At 36.5% G+C, this 23842-nt stretch overlaps 1 protein-coding gene across 2 annotated transcripts; it reads right to left on the reverse strand.

Annotated features, from left to right (window-relative positions):
• Window positions 1-882: 882 nt before the first annotated feature.
• Window positions 883-22414, reverse strand: LOC131168341 (mediator of RNA polymerase II transcription subunit 4). 2 transcript variants are annotated; one of them, XM_058127680.1, is made up of 2 exons: window positions 22232-22414; window positions 883-2324 (listed from the first exon to the last, which is right to left on the reverse strand). In XM_058127680.1, the coding sequence occupies exon 2, from the start codon at window positions 2293-2295 to the stop codon at window positions 1048-1050; it is 1248 nt and encodes a 415-aa protein (XP_057983663.1). In that variant the 5' UTR covers window positions 2296-2324; window positions 22232-22414; the 3' UTR covers window positions 883-1047. The 2 variants fall into 2 exon arrangements, with proteins under 2 accessions (XP_057983663.1, XP_057983664.1); XM_058127681.1 differs by having other exon boundaries at window positions 883-2912; window positions 22232-22412.
• Between the last annotated feature and the right edge of the window lie 1428 nt (window positions 22415-23842).

The following is a 23842-nucleotide window of genomic DNA, read 5'->3' on the forward strand; positions in this document are numbered from 1 at the left end:
GTGGCTTTGATGCAATTTGGAATGGGAATTTTAGTTACACCACTGTTGAAATCTTTACTGATGATCATCGTGATCCACAACTTAATGAAGTTGTAGTTGCACTTGCACCCACCACTTCCACTTCAGCTACACATGCTGATAATTTTTTCAATGAGCAAACTTTTGTACCCTTCGATCATCATCAACGGCCACTTGACTCTTATGATCACATTTTTATGCCATTCGATGATCAGATTTTTGCATCCTCTGATGATCATCAACAAATAAAACTTGGCTTTTATGATCAAGTTTTCGTACCCTCAGATGATCATCATCAATAACCACTTGGCTAAATTTTTATACCGTCCGATGATCAAATTTTTGTATTATCCTCCAATGAACATCAAGAACCACTGATTGGTTATGATCCAATTGTTGTTCCCTATAAGGACCATCAACAACAGCCACTTGGTTCTTATGATCAAACTTTTGTATCCTTCAATGATCATCAACCACAACTACTTAGCTCTTATGATCAAATTTGTTTTCCCTCTGATGATTATCATCAAGTGCTTGGCTCTTGTGACCAAATTTATGTGCTCTCTGAAGATCATTGGCAACCGTCATTTGCAGTTGCAGAGGTAATGCCCATTAGGAACAACAATGGAACTGGTTGTCGTTTTGTTGCTGAAGGCTCTAGGTGTTGCAGAGGAAGAATTCTTGAACCAATGACGATGATGAGCAATAGTAGTTGTAGTAGTGTAACATAATGCAAAAGCAGAAACCGCAACAAGAAATATGTAATATTAAAAGAGCAAAGAAGCAACTTCATCAATTTCATTTTGGGATTCGCTGCTCACTTACCATTTGGTTACATCTTCATTCAAATTTTAATGACGATAATTAGTGCCAATATACAACAAAATCTTTTATTAATTTATCATTGTCTTTGGTCAAGATACAAAATCAAATTAATGCGACAGCATGTGCCATTTTATCATTCTGAAAGACATTTTCAAAATGATAGTGAGAAATTCAGCACATGAGGAGCAATTCCACCAATGAAAATTAATCATCTTCAGAGCTAGCTACATCGCTACTATAATCGCTACTGTCATCATCTTGATCCATAGTAATATCCAGCTGAACATGCGGAACATGTATTGGCTCAGGTGCCTTGGGTAACACTTGAGCAGCAATGGGCCGCAGCTGCTGTTCTTCAGCCCTAGGAGGGACTGGAAGGGAATCCAGTGGCGGCAATGGAACTGGGTCCCCAGGCTTCCATCCAGGTGGAGGCAATATTGGTAAATCGGTTGGCAACTCAACAGGCATCCCAGGTTTCCAACCTGATGGAACCATAATATTTGGAGGAATCAGGCCCTGAATTGCGGCAAGATTTGCAAGCGGGTTGGGTTCTGCTGGTGGAGCAGCAGGCGCTTCAATGAGTGCTTCAATTGTTTTCTCCTTGCTATCCACAGTTCTAGGTAAACCTACATCAAGGTCAGCAAAATTGTAGAGCTGGGAAGCGCGCATTTGTTCCTCTTGAGGAGCAGGTGGGAGTGCCCCGCGAAGGGGAGCCTGGCCAGCACCAAATTCTGGTGGTGCAAAGGTTGTGTAGCTGATCCGGTGCGCACAACACAAAATATCTGACAAGTTCATCTGAGATGCAACAGTTGTCGTACAGGAAGAGGAACTTTCTGTATCATCTTCTGATTTTGATCTCTTTGGCCGCCGGTAATCTGAGTAATCATCAACAAGGATGTCAAGAACACGCTCTGCTTCTTTGAGTTTGTTTGCAAAAGAAAGAATTGCAGAATCTTTGGCTCGTATTTCTTGAGCAACTTTCTGCTTTGCATCTCGAAGATCTAGTATTTCTTGGAGTTCTGCAACAGCTTCGAAGAGTTGGGTTTGAAGAGTTGTGAACAGGGAGAGGATTTCTTTTGTGGTGGAAGGAGAAGACTCGAGTGAACCTGGGATCAAGGATGGAGTCTGAGAAGAAAGGAAAGTTGGAAGAGAACCACGGACGGAGGTGAGCCACTGGGATCGCCTGGGGGAGACTTCAAAGAGCTTGGAAGCAAGGGAGGCCATCTGGAGGAGAAGAGATTGGGCTCTAGAGAGAGGTGGGAGAAGAGAAAGGAGAGTTGAGGAGGTGGTTGTGGTTGTTGCCGAACTCGATTGTTGATGGGAATGTTGGAATTGGGGAGCTTGGGAGGTGAGTTTGGGTGCAGCAGGGTTTTGAAGAGAGGGTGAATTTGGGTTCGTTAAGCCCAGTCTGGCTGGGGATTGCACAATTTGGTGTGGCACACTCTGCAGCATTTTTTATGACGTCCTTCTACAAACAAAACCTATGACAATGATTGAACACCATAACCAACAGAGTTATAGCTTTAACAATACAACCAAAACAACTAAAAAAAAATCCAAAACCAACATCACATTCACAACTAACTAAAGCAAACGATTTTTGATAATCACAACCATTACCCTCAATCTCATAACTAAATCACTCTCAATCATAGAAACATAGGACAAAAAAAGTAAAAAAAAATGTGTTCATTTCAGAATAACAGACATGAACAGATTAGCCTTGGCTTAGTCAGCTATTTGAGAACAGAAATACACACATGCATGCCCGTTTCTTTGAATCAAACTCGCAATAATGGGTCCTTAAAATAGTAAATTTCAACCTACCACAAGTCATAAGAGTTGTATCCACATATTTTCTCACAAGTTCATAAGCTAAACCCAACAAAAATGACAAGTTAGAAGCTAATGCATATGGACAGGGGAAGCGACTGGGCAAGTAAAGAAGTGAACCCCAAACTTGAGGGGCATGTAGTAGTTGCTGTGACAAAAATTGATACAACTGGTATTGGAGGCAAGAAGTAGGAAATTATGCAATCTGATGCCAAAATCCCCCTGGTACACCTTCCCTGCAAAATATTATGAAACCCTAATCTTATTCAAAATTTTATTAATATAAAAATTGAAAAAGTAATCTGATCATAGCAGTAGTCAAAATCTTTGATTTATAGCCATTGTTTGCAACTTGGATAAGGGGTGTTTTGGGGTTGGGGTGCGTGCATCAGTGCATGAGAGAGAGAGAGAGAGAGAGACCACAGTAGTCAAAGGCACCAGGCATGTTGAGACACATTGGGTATCAGGAGCCGAGGCACGAGGCACAAGGCAAAAATGCGCTACATAATGGATTTTGAATTTCAAAATGCCAAAATATCTAGACCAAAACGTAAAAGAATCCTAGATTACAAATTTTTAATAATATGCAATGTTAATGCCATAAATTCCACAAAATAAGAGCAGAGCAGCAGGAAACCAAAAAATACAGCAAAAACAGCAGCATAGCAGTGTAGCAGCTCCAACCAAGAAATTCCAAAAAACAGTCAGTGTTCATGCCCAAAATTCCACCAAAAATAAAAGCAGAAATTCCAAAAAAAAAAAATGCATCCAAAAAAAATAGAGCTTCAAAATAGAACAGGAAAAAGAAAAGAAAAGAATCAGGGAAGCCAGACAAGCAGAGCTGGCGAGAAAAAGACAATGAAGAAGAAAGGAAGAGAACAGTAACCAGCAGAGCAGAAATTTCAAAAAAAAAAAAAAAACAGAAAAAGGGGGGAAAACATCAAAAGTAGGGGTCATAGCTCTTACTGGGAACAGCAAAACAAGCTGAAGGATAAAGAGGGGGGGAAGGAAAGAAGAAAAGAAGAAGACTGAGAGCAGCGGCAGAAATCTAAGGAAAAAATCGCAGAAATGCCAGAATAACAGCCAAAAAAGGGGCAAAATTAAAAGGGGGGTGGTCACTAGTCACAGCAGCTCTGACTGAGAGCAGCAGAATCATGATTTTGGTCAAAGAAGAAGAATAAAAGGGAGGAGAAGAAGAGAATGAGAGTTGGCCTTCAATCAAAGCTTGAGAGCTGGTGGGAATCTAGGATTGGCCTTTTATCACAGCTATGCTTATCTTGAAGATGCTGAGATTTTCACTTTTCTTTTTGCAAGAGAATGCCGACTTGCAGAGTGTTGAGAGACATTGATGCAAGAAAAAAGAAGACAATACCCAAAGCTTTTCACCATTTTCTATAATCATAAACACAAATAAGATGGCTGAGATCACAGAGGGAAAAAAAAATAAAGAAAAACATGCACAAGGCACACCTCAAGCCTCTCCTCAACGGCACCTCTTGAAGGTTGTCTGGCCTTGACCACAATGAGGCACAAGCCCCATCATCCCAATGTTCCTCGCACCTCAAGTGCACCTTTGATTACTGTGAGAGATGTATAAAGCCATGTCGTGTGAGGAGTTTGAGAAGGCTGTGAAGCATTGTGAGTTATTCAACAAGTGAGTACTTTATCTAAACTACCTTCAAGGGACCTCTGATGAACTATCATGCTCAAGTTTTAATAAAGCCAGAGATTGTCATAACAACTAGGCTTCACCCTCAAGAATGGGAAACAAACAGCTAGAGGTGGCGAAAAACTTGTTCATGTCTAGAACCACAACTGAACAATATATTAGAGAAGAATTGGGAGAAGAGGGGATAGAGGAAGGAGGGGGCCGTTCATAGCAAGGAACAGGAGAGAAAAAGAGACAGAAATTTTTGTTTTACTCGTAAAAACAAATGGCTGCACAAATCTGATATAAAGCTAATAAATAATACACAAAAGCTAAAATACAAAAGCCCTACAACAACAACAACAACAATAACAACTCTTAAGTCCCACTACTAGGGTCAACTATATGAATCCTTTTCCTCCAATTCACGTGGGCATTTTCTTTGACTAACTTAAGAGCTGATAAATACTTTCTCACTACCTTATTTCAAGTCATTTAGGTCTATCCCCCCACCTCTCCTAATACCATCAATAATAACTAGCTCACTCCTCCTCACTGGTGCACTATTTGGCCTGCATTTCAAATGCCCAAAACCATTTAAGTTGTCCATCCCTTATCTTCTACTGGTGCTATGCCTAACTTACTGTGAATATGTTCGTTGGCTTAATTTGTCTTCTAATGTTATAACTCATCCACCTTAGCATGCATATTTCAGCCACTTTTACTTTTTGAATATGTTGTTACTTAGTTGCCCAGCATTCTTATTCATAAAGCATAGCTGGTCATGCAGTCATCCTATAGAACTTTCTTTTTAATTTAGTAGTATTCTACGATTGCACAGCACACTCAAAGCTCTCATCCATTTTACCCAACCTGCTTTAACTCTATGTACTACTACATGCTCTTCAATTTCTCCTTTGGCTTACATAATAAATCCAAGATATCAAAATCTACAAGTTTTGTTGATTTCTTGATTATCAATTTTAATCTTATCTTCAACATTCCTCCTTACATGGCTGAAATTACATTTCATATATTCTGTCTTATTACTTATCCTAAAACCTCTAGACTCTAAATTTGTTCAACATAGTTCTAACTTAGCAAATAGCATAAACCATGGTATTTCATTTTGGATATTTCTAATGAGTTCATAAATCATTAAAGCAAACAAACAGGGGCTCAAAGAAGAACCTTGATTTACACCTATTGTGATTGGAAATTCTTTAGACTCTTCTCCTGCAATCCTATTGCTAGTTGTTACTCTATCATACATATCCTTAATGGAATCAGTATATCTGCTACATACTCCCTTCTTTTCCAAAGCCGATCATAGAACTTTCTTAGGGATTATATCATACGCTTTCTCTAAGTCAATAAAAACAATATGCAAGTCTCTTCTTTTCCCTATAGGCGAAAGAAAATATGCATTCAAAACATAATGTCTCTTGACGGACAATAACCAGCAATAGAACACAGAATAAAGTAGAAAGGCTTGACAGTAAGCTAATATAAGGGAAACAAATAAATTTTTAATCTGGAAGGTCTGCAATAATTTAAAAAAAAAAAAAAATGAAAGAAGTAGAATAAAGAAAAATAAAGTGCATTTGGAAAGAATGATTACAATAAGCATGGCTTGATATTAGCATAATCAAGATTGTGGCTAGAGTTTCACGTATATTTCAGGCATAGTATCATAAAACAAAATAAACTATCAAATATAAATATAAATAATAAATTAAAAATAATAATTATTTTATGAAATTTTTCTTCCATCAAGATAATAACAAATTAAAAACATAAAAATGAATACAAATATAAAATTCATAACATAAAAAGAAATTTTCCTCACATGATATCTCAGATACCTGTAGCACTGCTGCTGAAAATATTGAATTAAACTTAGCTTGCATATTTTTGGATAAAGATTGATTCCCTTTTAAAAAAAATAAATGAATTGCCATAACAATAATTGTGTCAAGGTATGGATCCTCCCGCCACTTGGCAAGCTCACCTGGGCTGGATTCCATCTATCCCTATTGGAAGGCCAACAAAGGAAGATGCTGTAATTTTAGTCAGGATCCTTCTGACTTGTTTTTTCTATTTAAGCTTCTTCAAGCATTTCCTTTGTATTTCCCATCAAGCTTAATATATGTTTTTTTTATACATGCATGCATACAGACAAATATATATATATATATATGTGTGTGTGTGTGTGTGTGTGTGTGCTGTTGTTGTATGCATGAATACATACATACATACATATATATATATATATATATATATATATATATATATGTATGTATGTATGTGGTAACATGCAGGTCAAGGTATCCATCAGACAACTAGAACCCATGCAGATTGTCAATCCAAATCACTTACAGCCATCATCACCAAGACCTTCTCCTACATTCCAAATGCCAAAAAAATATGGTTTAAAATACCAAAATAAAATAAGATAAAATAAAATAAAACAAAAGACAAAACCATCCCCGTATAAATTGCAATGTCATGAACAGTGGCTTCCTGAGCATTTCCACCCATGGAATGTAGATCGATTAATGTCGTTTAGCACTGTAGAATGTAGCTGTTGCACACAGCCTGTCACTGAACTGTCCAACCACCACTGTCACGAAGCCCAAAAAACAGGAAGATTCAGTTAAATTCACTGCCAGAGCATTCAAATGATGGCAATGACGTAACTGATATGAAGCCGGCGGGTAGAGTGATGATAAATTGAAGAAGAAGAAGACTGACTAGGATCAAGAAACCAGATAAACTGCATTTTTCAGTATGAAGGACACCTCTAGATTCATTGATAGAAGGGGAGAGATGAAAAAAGGTGAAGGGGAAAAAAATCAAAGGACGCAATAAAAGAGAGAACCCAGGTAGACCCTAATATGGCTGAATCTGAGCTCGTGGCTTGGGGCCAAAATGGAAATTGGGCCAGCTTGCATCTCAGGTCGGCCAACCCCATATCTGTAACCTGCCCAGGAATGAATCCATTTCAACTTTTTTTTTTTTAGTGAAAAGAATGCCCCTGAAACAAAATATGGTGACAACGCCCTTATTTGACACTAAAGAAATCTCTTGGGCTGCCTCGAGGTGTTGAGGACTAAGGGAAAAGAAAACATGGGTAAAAAAGAACAAAAGATGCTACATGAAAAACAATAATACTAAAAAGGATACAACGGAATATGCAATAAGTAACAAACATTAAAAAAAAAGTAACAAAAAAACAAAGTATAGAAATGATGAATCAAAAAAATATATAAATATAAATATAATTAATAAATGGATGAAAAAATATAGGTATACAATAAAAAGTGTTCTGAAAGGTGTTTTTGAGGTACACCGTTCTGTGTTTTAGGCCTAAACAACTCAAAGCGTACTGCAAAATATGAAAACCCAAAGCATACTTCTATCAACAATATGCATATGCCTTGACTGTAAACACAAACTTTTGACACCTCAATTATCAAGGCATACCTTTCAATACCCACAGTTTAACTTATTTTAAAAATATAAAAATTAATTATAAAATACATCTCTAGGTGAGCTCTCCCTCCCTCCTCTAGGTAGCTCTCTTAGTCCAACAGGCGAGCTCTCTTTCACTTCCACTGGAAGTCGGGCATGTTCTCTTGGGCCAACATGCAGCTGTCTCTCGCCATTTTCCCCATTTTTTCCATTATGAAATATTGAAATAATTGAAGCATAGTTAGTTTTTCTTTTCCTAATTTTCCATATTGAAAGGCTGAATTTTGAATGGTTCAATGCAATTGTTCTCTGTGCCGATGTACATATTTTTTATAGAAAATGAGATTTGTTAACGAAAGAGAGAAGAATTTACTATGGGAGCAGGATAAGAAATCACCCTAACAGAAACTAAAAAAAATTACAACCCTCCAATCCCTCTGAAGATCCAATAATAACATTCCCTTTAAAAAAACCAAAAGAGTGAGCCCAAAAGGAAGCCGGGAAAACAAATCTATCCTGAAGCAGGCTAAGCGGGGTTTTCGCCATTAAAAATCCTTGGTCCTTTCAATCCAGAGGGCAAAAGAGGGCAAAGACAAAGAATCTCCATAAGGCCACCCCTTTCTTGCTCCTCTCAAAACCTTTGCAGCACACCATCAAGAAAGCATCAACAGTCCAACGAAACAGGCATATCAGGGAAAAAATGGTTTGGGGAAGCACAACGTGCTCACTAAAACTGAAAACAGAAGGATTGCTCAATTGCCCAACGATGCAGAGACAAGTGGTCAGTGGCTTCCTTCGACTCAGAACTCAGGAAACAGATATCTGGAATAGCCTTGAAAGGGCTCAACTGCAACAGATCATTGATGTTTAGCCTACAAAGAGCCAGCCACATGAAAGCTCTGATCTTGAAAGCAACCTTCACTTTCCAGATGAAATTATTAAAGGGGAATGAGCAAGGACTCGGGGATTTCATGAGCTGTGAAAGAAAAGATTCAGCGAACAAAGATCCATAGGTATCCTCTATCCCATACAATGAAGTGAATGAACTATGTTCTCTTTTAGAATTAGAGCCTTCCATACTGCAGGTACTGATTATAACCTTTTCAACAACCAAAAAACATGACTAACAGTGAATCAAAGGGAAAAAAAAAAAGATTTTGTTTGGGAAATACATCAAAGGTCCTCGTTAATTTTCCAGTAAATAGTCCTACTCGTTTATAGTTTTTAAAATCCATTGATGCTTTTGATTCTATAAAGAAATGCTGATTTCTTATTCACACATCTGGATGAGGTGGTTAAAGAAGTGAGAAGAATGAATGTGGTATCGGCTCCTTGTGGAAAAAAATAATAAATGACGGAAAGAAGCTTATGGAAAAAAGGGAGCTGTATTAGGCTCCTTGTGCTGCACATTGTTTGGATCTCATATTGAAGGAAATAGCAAGACTAAAGATCCAAGCAAGCACAATCATAAATGCTAAGCAAGTTGTGAAATTTATTCATAAGCACTCCTATGTTCTTGCAATGATGAAGCAGCATTTCACCAACAATAAAGAACTCATCCTTCCAGAGGTGACGCACTTACTTTTTGACACTCCAAAGCCTCTACAAACAAAAGCAAGGCCTTCAATCTATGTTCTCCTCAGAAATGTGATGCAAGTCTACTTGTGCAAAAATGCATGAAGGTATAAGGGTACACTCAATTCTTTGTTAGATCAACTTTTTTGGTCTCATGTGGCTTATCTTATCAAGAGTGTTGTCCTTATTTGTGTCCAAGGGAAGTTGATTCCGAGGAAAGATTCACCATGGGGTTTATCCATAGTTGTTAGAATCTTATGATTTGCGATTCAATTCATACGATTCATATCAATTCCAAACCAAATTGATTTGAATCTTACTAGCGAATCTAAAAATAACAGAATTATTGCCATATTTATCAATTCACCTTGTGAATCTATCAAATTATCCGAATCTATTCACACAATTCTAGACCTATCACATCTTGGCAAACCTTACTAATATAAAACCCCAAAAACAAAATTTATTTCTTTTTTATTGCTTTCATTTTCACACAAAGACCTTCCATTCCCAGTCTACATCAATTTTGTACTTTAAAAAAGGAAATAATAGAATTTTAGGTCTTATGCTGCCTTCACAAAACCATTCTTCACTTTAGGAGTATAGTGTTCTGCCATTAAGAAGGGGCAGAACACTCACCAGCTAAGGAGGTACTCATGTTTCATTGTGTTAAGATCCAATAGTTAGTTTTCTTTCAGCAGTTTGTTCAAATATTATCATTTTTCAGTTTTTTTTTTCCTTTTAATCCAAGAAAGAATATGCATGAAATATTCTTTTTATAAATTGTTAATAAACACCCACAAAAAAAATTTATTATTTTTTTCTTGATTCCTTCCTTTAAACAGCATAAAGTTCATTATTTTATTAATATTTCCTAACTCATTCTCTTACTTCTCATCTGTTTAGGGAAAGCATACACATGAAATACGATTTTTTTTTTATTGTCAAAATTTAAATGTACTTTACTATTTTGCTTGTTGTTTGTATATCAATACATGCATGTCAATTGATTTTGGAAATTTGTACCGAATCTTACGATTCAATACAATTCTCGATTCTCGATTTCCCAGTAGGAATTTCGATTCATGATTCAAATCTCGATTTACAACTATGGGTTCATCTATGAGTTGACCGATTCAACAAAGGAAAAAATTGCAATCAATTTTCCTATAAATTCCAAGATGTATGGATCCATTTGGAGGAAAATAGATGATAGATGGGCTCCACAACTCCATCACCCTCTTGTATGTCATAGGTATTATCTAAATGGGAGAACTTCTCTGGTTGTGAAGAAGTAAAGAAATGATTATTAGATTACATGGATAGAATGTTGGAATATGAGGAGAGACCAGCTATAGACATCCAATTGGATTTGTTAGATAATAGAGCATAGAAGTTTGAATGCTAGAGTTTACGTGAAAACAACATGAATCAAGAGATTGAGCTATAAGAAGAAGACAAAATTATGATCCAATCTTGGTGAAGTAGATTCAGATGATGAGAAGATTACTAAAAAGGAAGAATCCATCCTCCCAAAGGATGCTTCTTAGCTTGACGATGAAAATCTCTTTGAAGTTGTAGCCTTCAAAGCTTTGCTAGAGGTAGCTAACAAAAGAGATAATGGTCAAGTGATTCAAGTGATTCAAGCTTATAGGAGTTCTCATTCCTTAATTCTTTGCAGAATGAAGAGTAGTGATTCTAATGAAAGCTTGGGTAAGTAAAAGAACAATAGTTATTTTGGAATCAACTAAATTGTCACTTTCAATTTCTCCTAATATATAATTTCATTGAATATGTAAGCACCCAAGATCATGGTCTTAAATTTCCACGAAATTGTTGAAATTTCTTATTTCTGTCCCCCTCGAAATCGAAATGGCATTCGATTTCCATCGAAATCTCAACAATTTATCCAAAATTTATTGAAATCATGAAATTTTAACTATACAATGAAATTTCGTCAAAATTCAAATGAGAGGTTTAGGAGTGAAGTGAAATTTCTCTCTTAATTTATTTTATTTATTTTATCGAAACAAAAGATTATTGTAGACAACCCAATTTTAACCAGGCAACCCTGAGAAGACCCGGCGTAATAAAATTTGACTTTGAATCCCGGAAATTAGAGGATCCTTTCAAAAAAAATCAAATCGAGTCCTTTTCAAAATTAAAAGTCTTTTATTTGAGTCACAGTGTTTTTAAAAAATGAGTCCCGAGTCTTCTAAATTGAGTGAGTTCCGATTATTTTCAAAAATAAGTCCCGTTTGTTTTTTATAAATTGAGTCTTCTAATTTTTTTCGAATTGAATTGTTTAATTTGAAAATTGAACCCTTTGAATTAAGCATTTTATCGAGTCGTTTTTATTAAATTGAGTTCAGGTCCGTCTGTTGCTGGGAATCAAGATTTATTTTTAAAACCCGAGACTTTCCTTTTGGGAAAATAAAATTGGCCAGCAAAAGATAAATATTTAAGAAATTCAAAAATAAAAAAGAAGGGAAAAGGCACGTGCACAATGATTCTCTCCCAAAACAGAAAACGCATATGTGCATAAGAGAGGAATATTTTCGGTTGGGATTGCCTTTTGCTTCCTGCGAGGCCATGCGCGCCATTTTCCATCTGCAGACTCCCTATAAAGAGAGTCCTAGCACAGAAAGGCAAGGGCGGGGTTCTCCATTTCTCATTGCCACTGTTCACACATCACCCAGGCTTCTCTCTCCCTCCATTACTCTCCATTTTCCCTCACAAGGCCTCCTTGATCTCTTCTCCATCCTCTCATCTCTCCATATCTTCACCATCATCTCCGTCACCCACAACCTAGCCTCTATCCCCGGCCGTGAACGCCTCCATTCTCTAGGTATATCCCAGCTCACCCTCTCAGACTCTCCTCACTGTCGTTTTCCCCCTAAACACTTCTCGCCATCACCCTCTCCCAATTTCCCTTTTTTTTTTCCTCTCTCGCCGTACCACCATAGCCAGAACCACCATCTCCATCCACGACCACCCGAACCACTGGCAAACCCACCACCTTCACCATCACCATTGCCGGCTCTCTCTCTCATTCTCTTCGCTGCTCACCCCTCGGACCCGAGCCCAGTGATCTCTCTGAACCTCTCCTCCCTCATCTCTCTCCCATCTCTCTCGGTTTCCCCAAGACCAACCCCGCACCTCACGGCCTCGAGTACTCCGACCACCCCCTACAACTCCGGGCGCCATCACCACCCATCATCACCACCATTTCCAGCTGTTCACGGCCATACCTCCCAACACCAATGCAACACCACAGCTCCGGCACCTCTTAAGTAGCACTCCGCCACAGCCCACCAGTCGTGAGCTTCCTACACACACAGACGGGCAACTCCGCTGCACGCACCATCAACTTCAGCGGCCAAGCTTATAGCAGCAACCCGGCGGCCAAGCTTGTAGCCCCACGAGCTCCTCTCACACCCACCCACCCTCACGGGCAGTAAGCTCACCACTCTGCATCTCTCGTCTCCCTCTGCATCTCATCCACACACAAAAACGGCTCACTCTCGATCGCCCAGACTTCCGACCACCTTCCACGCCAACTTCCACACCCTGTAGACAACGAAGCACCACCTGATCCCGTGAGTGTTCACCGCACCCCTGCCGTTCGATCTAGAGTTTCGTAGTCACGCGCAGCCTGCATTAGGTGCTCTCTTCCAGCCCCACGCTCAACGTCCTATCACCCAGCCTTAATACGGTGTTTGTGAGGGGTTGCAGATAACGTGTATTTTGTGGGCGTGGCTGGTGGAAGAGCGGCACCGTGCGACAATCGCCACCTTGTTCATGCTTACCCGCCAACGGTTGAACAAAAGGGGTTGTATGTTAGTCTGACATGGTTTGAACCGGTTTGTATCAATCTAAAAATATTAATTGCTAGAAATCCACAAAATCTCTTATTTCTCCAGGTAGTGGCTTCCTCACCCTAGACTGCGATTTTGCCATCTTCATAGGTGTTTGAAACCCACTGATTTTTATTCCACCCTGTTTTTGCCTCACTGTCCCGTTTCATCAACGTCAAACGCCGGAGATGTGTGGAAGATGAACATCTGTTTTGGATAAATACACATCATGAGGAGTTTTGTAGCAATGGGAGTTGGAGTTTGCAGCTAGAATTGGAGGAAGAGGATTCAAGAATAGTGCCCAATACGGTGTCCTGTTGATGTTTAAGGCTGTGCAGCTTTTGCTGCTTATGGGCTGTCTGCTGATGCGATCGGCACTTGGGGGGGTGTCACTTGTTCCCAGTGTGGCTCCCACTTGATCTCCAAGTGAATCGGATCCGAACTCGGAAGTGGCATCACCGAGCATCGATGGTGAACCGGCTTCGAAGCCATCTCCATCTCTAGGGGTCTCACACTAAAAACACACACCAACTCACGCACCACTAATTTACACACACCCTCACTTCACGAACTGCACACACACCAACTCACGCACCACTAATTTACACACACTCACTTCACAGCCTACACACACACCAACTCATGCACCACTAATTTACACACACTCACTTCACAGCCTGCGCACACACTGAAACACACTCCCATGCATGCACTAGCACACTCTAACTCACCCACCCCATGCACACCTTTACATACACTAAAACACGCACTAACTTACGCACCCCATGCACACCTTTACACACACTAAAACACGCGCTAACTCACACACCCCATGCACACCTTTACACACACTAAAACAAGCACTAACTCACACAATCCCATGCACGCACTAGAACACACACTAGCACACATTAACATACGCACCCCATGCACCCCTTTACACACACTAACTCACGCACCACATGGAGGGCAACGTGTGTTGACTTGATGGTCTTGACCAGACCTTAAACAGGTTGACCCTTCCCCTTTAACTAGTTTTCTCCCCGAACAGGTTGGGTCCTCTGAACCGAGATGAAATCGGTTTAACCTTATATTTTATTTTATATTTAAACTTTTGAAAACCCATAAAAATTTTAGAAAAATCACAAAAAAAATCAAAAAACTCAGGAGAAAATTTTAAAAATATTTTTCGAACTTGATTTTCATTGTTTTTGCTTAATTGTCTTTTTGTTATTTTAAAATTCGGGAAAATATGGAAAAATCACCAAAAATCCAAAAAAAATGTTTCGACGCCCAGAAAATTGTTTCCATCCCGAATAAATTCCAAAACCTCCCAGAATATTACTTTTCACTTAGAAAATTTTATAAAGATTTCAAAACCCCAGGAGTGTATTTTTGTAAGCCATTTTCTCGATTTTCCATCCCTATGATTTAGAAGGGAGGCATGAGCTTTTTAGAGTACGGTATGCCCTAGTTTTGGGAGAATACTTATATAGTATTTTATTTTATGCATTTTCTTTGATTTTTGAAATGGAGTAATTTTCAAAGGCTTATTAAATTTATTTTGGGATAATTTTCGATTAATTAGGCACCGTTCGTAAAAATGGGCGCATAAGGGGTGCTGATACCTTTCCCTCGCGTAGCCGAACTTCCGAGCCTGACTCTGGAAATGCAAACCGATTCTACCCTTAATTGGGTAATAATCAAGTGTTCTAACCACACTTCAAAAGGTTAGTAGTGACTCCATCACACATTATTTTACACGAAAATCACATTTTCAAAATCCACTTCACTTTCATTATCATTTTTGAGTCGTACCAAGTTCGCGCCCGGGAACGTCACGACAATTATTACAAGTGCTTTTGAAATTACATGAAAAAATAAACTTATAGTAACATTTTATTTAACCATTCATTTCTAAATTATCATTATTTGTATAATAAGTAATATTTAAATGATTTATGAATTTCATTTGTATTGACTAAATACGTTTAATGTCCATTATCTTACAAATATGTTTGATACACATACTATTTTACAACTTTTCCACATCATACAAAACATAGATGTATTTAATTTGTAATATATTTGTCCTAAAACTTATATTATTATGTTTGTTAACCATTTCTAAAGTTTCATAAAGAATTCCATGCTTTACTACTAATTTCCGTTACTTCTTCAAATTGAAATTGAAATTGAAATCAAAATCGAAATTTTGGTAGAAATTTCCATACTTTTGGAGCTTCAAAATTTGAGTCGAAATTGAAATTTAAGACCTTGCTCAAGATAAAGGCAAGAGGCTGAAATTGGCCAAGATTGAGGAAGAAGATGATGTTATTGAAGTAGGAGGGGGAGGGGAATTTTTAAGTGGAAGGACTCCTACTATGGATGACTTTGATAAAGATGACAACTTGATGAAGACGACTTTGACAGTTTGTTCTAAACTTTGATAATTTAGATTTTAGATTCTTAGAATCTTGGATTGATGAGACCTTGATGCTTAGATTTTGTAATGTTTATTTAAGAGTTCAAACTTTGAACCACAAATAGTGTGAATTTTGTGATGTTATGGCGTATGCTTATCTTTTGACATGCTTTCTTTGACTTTATCAGCTAATAATGGCCTAGATGGGATCTAAGAATTATGTTTTATAACTTATATTCAATATTTTAAAAGACAAAGGTGCAAGCCTTAAGGCATTGGGGCACAAGAATTTTGAGAATTTGTTTTTTAAGATAAAAATTAGTTAAATAAATTTTATATATTTAAAATAAAGTAAAAATTAAGAAAATCATAAATATAATATAAAAAAGAAAAACTCGATGTACTTCGCAAAATACTTGTTGGGCATTCAAAAATTGCTAACTTGAATACATGACATAAATCATAACAAGAGATAATTATACCATTACAAAGTTCAAACTATTTTCATGATGTAAGACACAAGTCCAGTTATTTTGGCAAGGTTGAGGTTCAAGAGTTTTAGAAATAAACTCATATTATGACATTCCTTTTGTACAAACATGTAGTTAAAATTTTCTAACCAATTCTAACTAGAGAATCACACACCCAAAATGCATAAGCCTCAACTAAAAGGCGCAAAAGGCGTGCTTTTTGTAAAAATCTGTAAGCCTCAGCATGTAATGCGTTAGCCTTTTTGGAATTTGGTATTTTGGATTGAGCCTCAAGGCGTTTTAAGCATGCCTTGCCTTGAGGCGAACCTCGATTGAGCCTTTTCAAACACTGCTTATATTTGTTTCTTTATTATTCAAAACTTTTCTTATTGTCTACTATATATAAATTTATTTTATTTATTAATTAATTTAAAAAATACAGTCCCAAAAGGCCTATGTCTTACCTCTCCATGCACCTTCCCCTTTTAAGACACTGGAATAAATAATGAAAAACAAAATAAAAAAGTGGTAATAAAAACTCTGGGCTGCCTTAAGAGGGTTGAGGATACCCAGCAAGAAAGGAAATGGAGGCAGACAAAATATCAAACAAATAAAACATAAAAGAACAAGAAAACAAAATAAAAAGATAAACAAAAGAATATTAAATTAAAAAAGAATAAATGATAAATAATAATAACACAAAAGATTCAAAACAACCTAGAAGTGTCAAGGAGATCATTCAAAAATAATATTAAAAAAATAAAATAAAATAAGACATATAAACTAAAGGGGCATTTGATAGAATCAAGGATTCAAGGTTGAGTGTTGAACGTTTGAATGCAAGTTTAAATGTGTGAACCGAGTTGTAAATATAATTAGAACTATCTTTAAATATGAATGGTTAAGTTTTTAGTTTGGTCAATACATTGAATATGCATGTATGATAGGATTTGGGAGATTGCAGAAATGTGTGTGATGTTCATTTTGCATCGCAAGCATTTCCATCAAAAAGCCTTGAAGCTCATTTTGCCAAACATTTCCATCGCAAGCCTTGAAGCTCATTTTGCATCGTTCTCCCTCAGTTGGTAAAAGTTCCACCTAAAATTTGAAATACTTTAAGGATGAAGAATTGACCAATCAAACTTACATCTGAAATATATAATATGCATGTTTCAAATATAAATATGAATGCAAGTGGGCAGAGGCATTGGAAACAAACTTATTAGGAATCATAAATTCGTCTTCAACCTTGAATTTGATGGACTTGCGCTCCATGGATGGGTTAATCTCTACAATTTTCACCTGCTCAATTTCCTTAATGGATTCTTTTGGCTTAAATATCAACACTGGAACGTCCTTTATGCCCTCTAATCCTGCCGGTAATACAGCTGGTTGCAGCTCTAGTTTTGAAACAAGCTTGCTAAGCATCTACACCAACCTCTCCTTTTCTTCTTCAACAATAAATTCTTTTTGGTCAACCACGCTATCAGTTTTTTAGCAATATAGGTTTGATTGCCCAGCTTGGTAGCTGTCAGAGTAGTACTAGGTCGTAATGTGGCCTCTTTTAGTCCCATATTTAAGCGAATCATTACTTCTATCAGTAGATTGCTAATGCCAGTGATTTCCTTCTTGAAATATTGAAGATCCATATTTCTCCATTTGACAAGCACATGGATATCTCTCCAGATCATCAATCCAAGCAGATATCATTGAGTTGGCTCGAATTGGTCCTTAGTCACCATGGTTGTTGGCCTATGATCGAAGGGGGGAGGAGATTCCACTGGATGATTTCGGGATTCAGAACGGAAGATCTACTGGTTGGGCTACTCAATCAAGCATGAAGATGGTGATGATGCAGGAGCAACAGTTTTTTTTCCCTTGCTCTCTGTCACCTCTGCTCAGTTCTAGCAGTGGCCAGAAGTGACAACGTTTTCTAAACCACTCCTTGACTTCTGTTGTCTTAACCCTCAATGCGGCAAATCAAGTGTGTTCTCTGTATGTGATGGATTGTTTGGAGATTAATGTTTCAACGTAGTAGTTTGAAGAAAATAAATTGGGGTTTGGATGCATTAATTGGTAAGCTTGGAGTCGGCTAGTGTTTTGGAAGGAGTATAGAGGGGAAGATTTTGGGGTTTTGGTGCTGGAGCAGTGATTGAGAAGATCTGCATGGATGGCTTAGGAGAATGATAGAAGGCTGGGAATCTGGAAGGCATAGGGTGGCAGTTGGCTATGGATAGTAACTGTAGTGAAGTCATGATGGGGGATTGGGATGAATCTCCGATGACACATTGATGCAGGACTGATTGGCATGAGAAAGATGTAGGACAATAGAGAAAACAATAAGAAACTAAACAAACGAATAAAATTGGCGCTGATATGCTCAATATCCCAATATGTCCTTCATGGTTAATTATGTATCAAGCCTTTATACAGGCTCTTTTTTTTATTATTTTGATAGCAAAAGAAGAAGTTCACTTATAGATCTGGGATAATCCAGAAGAAAGAAGAAAAACAAAAAACAAAAAAACAAAGAAGAAAACCAAAAAGCAAAGAGAACAAAATAAATAACCAGTACACACTATCAATGCACCCAATACCACTAGGAATTAATATCAAGTACTAATTACTGAAAAATAATATCCAAACCCTAAAAATTAATACAACACATAAATTAAAAATCTCTAAATCATAAAGACCCTAGACAATCATATAAACCCTAGATAATCTACTAGATTATAAGTTTATAAATCCTATTATAAAAATGCTTTAAAAATAAGGAAAATCCTAAAAAAAAATAAACTACAAGATTGCCCATAAATCCTAAAAATGCCAATCATTTCCCATCTCAGGCTTTGAAGCTTATTTTGCATCACTCTAGTAAGATTTTAAGAGGCAGTTAAGTGAACAAAGTATAAAAATAAAAAATATATATTATTATTAAATCACAATGCATAAAATAAAAACAAAAATAAACATATTAATAAGAAAAATGTTAGGATAAAATGAACAAAACAAAACAATAAAAAGACAAATAAAAATGGGGGGTGAGAGAGAGAGAGAAAGAGAATGAGAGATGGACAAATTTAGTAAAGAAAGTATAAATATCAAATTTCTCTAAGAGTGCCATGCAAGTCCATCAAAGTTATGAAGGGATAAAATAACATAAATAAATATATAGAATAAGATATTTTTAAAATTATAAAAAACTAAGAAAAACAAAAAAAAAAAACTAGAAATAGTAACCAATAAATATCTAATAACAAAAACTACCATGAAAATAATTAGGAGATCAAGCTTACTATTGTATACCTAGGAATGTTTTAAGCAAAAGCAAACTAATCCAACAACGAAGGCTGGAGCTTGTGCCTAGGTACAACAACAGCAGTCCATGTGGATCCTCCTGATGCGAGCCTGGTGTAGGGGAGGGTACCCTTGCTTAGCCAAGTGTGTCAAGAGGGTGATGAGGTGACCCAATATTTAAATATCTGATGACAAGGGTTTGAAGCTTTCACGTGGAAATGCATTGAATCAAGGACCGCCCATGGTCTAGATTTAGATATAACTTGAAGTTAGGTGACATTTGTGAACAGATGTGTTGGGGCTGCTAATACCTTCTCCACAGTCCACACAAAATTATATTCACAAGCGAAAGAACAGACCAAACCGCTATCCTTTTAATGTATTCAAGTTTAATTCAAAAAACTTCCACTAAAGTTTGTAGATAAATTATGTGAGACAGTCACACTTATGAAATAAAAGATTCAAAACAAATCTATTCTCTCTTTTTTTTTTCTTTTTCTTTTTTCTTTTTTTGATAAACAAAGAAATTTTATTAGAAGAGAGAAGAAATTTCATTAGAAAAAAGTGAAAAAAAAAATAAAAAATGGGGGCAACCATTTCATCATAAACTGAAAACCAATTCAATGGAGCAGAACCAACCAATCCCGCTACAGGTCTTCTGAAGAAACATGACGAAAAAAAGCCATTAGTCGACATCCACAGCAACGCAGGATATACCACTCCACTCCAAAGCAAGTTATTAGTAGTGGCCACCCCTTTAAAAATTCTAGCATTCCTCTCCAACTAGGCACACCAAATAATAGACATAACAGTGCATCGCCACACGGCTTTCCTATCCTTCCCTTTGCCAAAACCCCTAAATGTGATGATACAAAAAGCCTTCAAGGTAGAGGGAGTGAGGGACAAGCCCAGTCTTCACCAAATATAACAAAAATTTCATTCCAAACAACGTTCTTCTCTTCTTAAGCAAATCATTAGTATTAATTCTTTCAAGAACCACAATCAAAATAAATGCTTTCATTTTTTGAGGAGCTTTAGCTTTCCAGATCAAAGAATACAAACCAATAGGGTCTGCATTAGGGTCACAAGTCAAGTAAGAGGTAAAAAAAACAATAGCAAAGGCAGCTCCCCAGTCCAAAGGTCCTCCCAAAAACGAATTCAACCCCATTACCCACCATATACTGGGTTTTGGAAAGAAATAGTCATAAATCTGGGACATAAACTTCCAAGAACTCGCATGAGTAATATTAACCCTAACTTTACCATCCCACTTATTTTGTAATAAACCAAATTTACTGCAAATTACCTTATGCCAAAGAGAATTAGGCTCTGAAGAAAGCGCCATAACCATTTCCCACCAAAGAAATGCTTTCTAGGGGTGAGCAAACGGTTGGTTTGGCCAAATTTGGGTAATTAATCTAATTAACCAAAAATTTTGGTTAAATAGTGTTGTTAACCGAACCGACCGAACTGATGGATGACGCCAAACCGACCCGACCGAATTGCCAATTCGGATAATTCGGTTAACTGATTTTAACCGATTTTAACCAAAATTATTTGGGATTAATTGCTAGAAACATAATACAATTATAAAAAAAAAAAAAATTTAACCAAATCCAGCTTAATTGCTTCTTGTTTTCCTTTCATTTCCTCAAACAAAATGCTTGATTCAAACAATTGAAGTTTGCAAGATCTACACAGGCAATAAAACGAAGAATGGTACTCTATCCACAACATAAAGCATTCTTACCTTAAAAACTTTTACATGCTTACTATGTCATCAACAGTCGATTGACCTAAAGAAACACGCATGGCTTTGTTTATTGAAGGAAAAAACTAAAATAAAACAATATGCTTACCTATTGCATTCATATTCATAACTTAGCAAGTGGCAATCATATGCAGAAAGCTCAAAAAAATGTGGTTCTGGGTTTCAATTATTAAAAATATATGCAATGAGCACGCGTTGATCATCCCACTAAAATTTAATCGATGCATTTGTTGTGAATAGCATTTTAATGAATAAAATTGCATCACTTTTTCTGGCTAAAAGAAAATAAAATTACAATACAGCATTTTTCCACAAAATCAAATGGAAGCAGACACTTGATAATGTTTCAATGGAATATGTTCTCATTGAACTTTCAAGATTTAAAATTTTCAAGCACTAAATAATGCATTCCAATAAAACTAACCAAGAACCAGGATAAATTTTCTCTAGATTTAACCTAATTTTCATGGCTCTAAGGTGGTGTTTGGGAGCATCCATTAAATATTTTGAAGCTGAATTTAGTAAATTTGAAAGAAAGTCAATACAATTTTATTCTACATTTTGTCCAAATCCACGCAAATTCAATTTTAATGCCTGAAACTCATATACACCCAATCACAGAGTAAATGAATTTCAATTGGGTGCTTGAACAGCCCTATATCAGTAAACAAATTTGACCTTGATACAAACAGTTCAACAACTTAGTAATGAACTTAAGAAAGTTAAATTCAACGCCTCCACTTTGTAAACGTCAAAACTTTGTCGTCTCCAACATCAGGAAATACCAAAATGCTAACTCAAAGCATCATGCCTCCTTCCCAAACGCAATATGAAGGAAAATCAAACATCAAATATGAAAATATCAGCCAAGAACGAAAAATTACGAAGCAGTGTGAAAATTTCTACCAGAAATTAAAAATGGAGCAGCAAAAATGTCGATAAATGCGAACCCAAAAAACGCAGATAAATATAATAACAAAAGTGGAAGAAGAAGAAGAAGAGGAGGAGGAGGAGGAGGAGGAGAGGAAGAGTTACCGGGTTTGCTCGGCGAGCTGGTGGCCGCCGGAGCAAGAAAAATGGAAGTATGGAACACAAACGCAGCGACTGATTGGGGTTTCGGTCTGAGAACGAAGTGAGCTGTGAGAGACGAGAGCGCGAGACCCCTCCGCCCATTTTACCCCGAAGGCCCAAACCCGACTGCCGAGCCCTATTCCCTAATAAATAAAATTTATATTCATAATTTATATTTAAAATCTAATTCATTAATAAATCAGTTAACCGAATTATTTTACCAAATCAAAATTGATTAATCGAACTTTTGTAAAATTTCAATCGAACGAACTGAATCAGGTTTTTTACCCAAACCGAATCAGATAATTTCGGCCAATTAATTCGATCAATTCGATTTTTTCCAAATTATACTTACCCCTACTCAATATCCTAATGTTTCTTTCATGGTTAATTATGTATCAAGCCTTTATACAGGTTTTTTTTTTTATTATTTTGATGACAAAAGTAGAAGTTCATTTATAGATTAAGATAAGACATCTTCCTAACAAAATCAAAATCTGGGATAATCCAGAAGAAAGAGAAAAAGACAAAGAAGAAAACCAAAAAGCAAAGAGAACAAAATAAATACCCAGTAAACACTATCAATGCACCCAATACCACTTGAAATAAATATCAAGTACTAATTACTGAAAAATAATATCCAAACCCTAAAAAATAATACAACACATAAATTAAAAATCTCTAAATCATAAAGACCCTAGACAATCATATAAACCCTAACCCTAGATAATCTTCTAGATTATAAGTTTATAAATCCTATTATAAAAATGCTTCAAAAATACGAAAAATCCTAAAAAAAAGATAAACTACAAGATTGCCCACAAATCCTAAAAATGCCAATCATTTCCCATCTCAGGCTTTGAAGCTCATTTTGTATCACTCTAGTAAGATTTTAGGAGGCAGTTAAGTGAACAAAGTATAAAAATAAAAAATATATATTATTATTAAATCACAATGCATAAAATAAAAACAAAAATAAACATATTAATAATAAAAATGTTAGGATAAAATGAACAAAACAAAACAATAAAAAGACAAATAAAAATGGGGAGAGAGAGAGAGAGAGAGAGAATGAGAGATGGACAAATTTAGTAAAGAAAGTATAAATATCAAATTTCTTTAAGAGTGCCATGCAAGTCCATCAAAATTATATTCCCAAGCTAAAGAACAGACCAAACCGCTATCCTTTTAATGTATTCAAGTTTGATTCAAAAAACTTCCACTAAAGTTTGCAGATAAATTATGTGAGACCGTCACACTTAAGAAATAAAAGATTCAAAACAAATCTATTCTCTCTCTTTCTTTTTTTTTTTGGACAAACAAAGAAATTTTATTAGAAGAGAGAATAATTTACATCAAAAAAAATAAAATAAAAAATGGGGGCAACCATAAATTACAACCATTTCATCATAAGCTGAAAACCAATTCAATGGAGCAGAACCAACCAGCCCCGCTGCAGGTCTTCTGAAGAAACACGACGAAAAAAAGCCATCGACATCCACAGCAACGCAAGATATACCACTCTACTCCAAAGCAAGTTATTAGTAGTGATCACCCCTTTGAAAATTCTAGCAT

This window comes from Malania oleifera, chromosome 11 (assembly GCF_029873635.1).
Source record: "Malania oleifera isolate guangnan ecotype guangnan chromosome 11, ASM2987363v1, whole genome shotgun sequence".
NCBI classification, from domain to species: Eukaryota; Viridiplantae; Streptophyta; class Magnoliopsida; order Santalales; family Ximeniaceae; genus Malania; species Malania oleifera.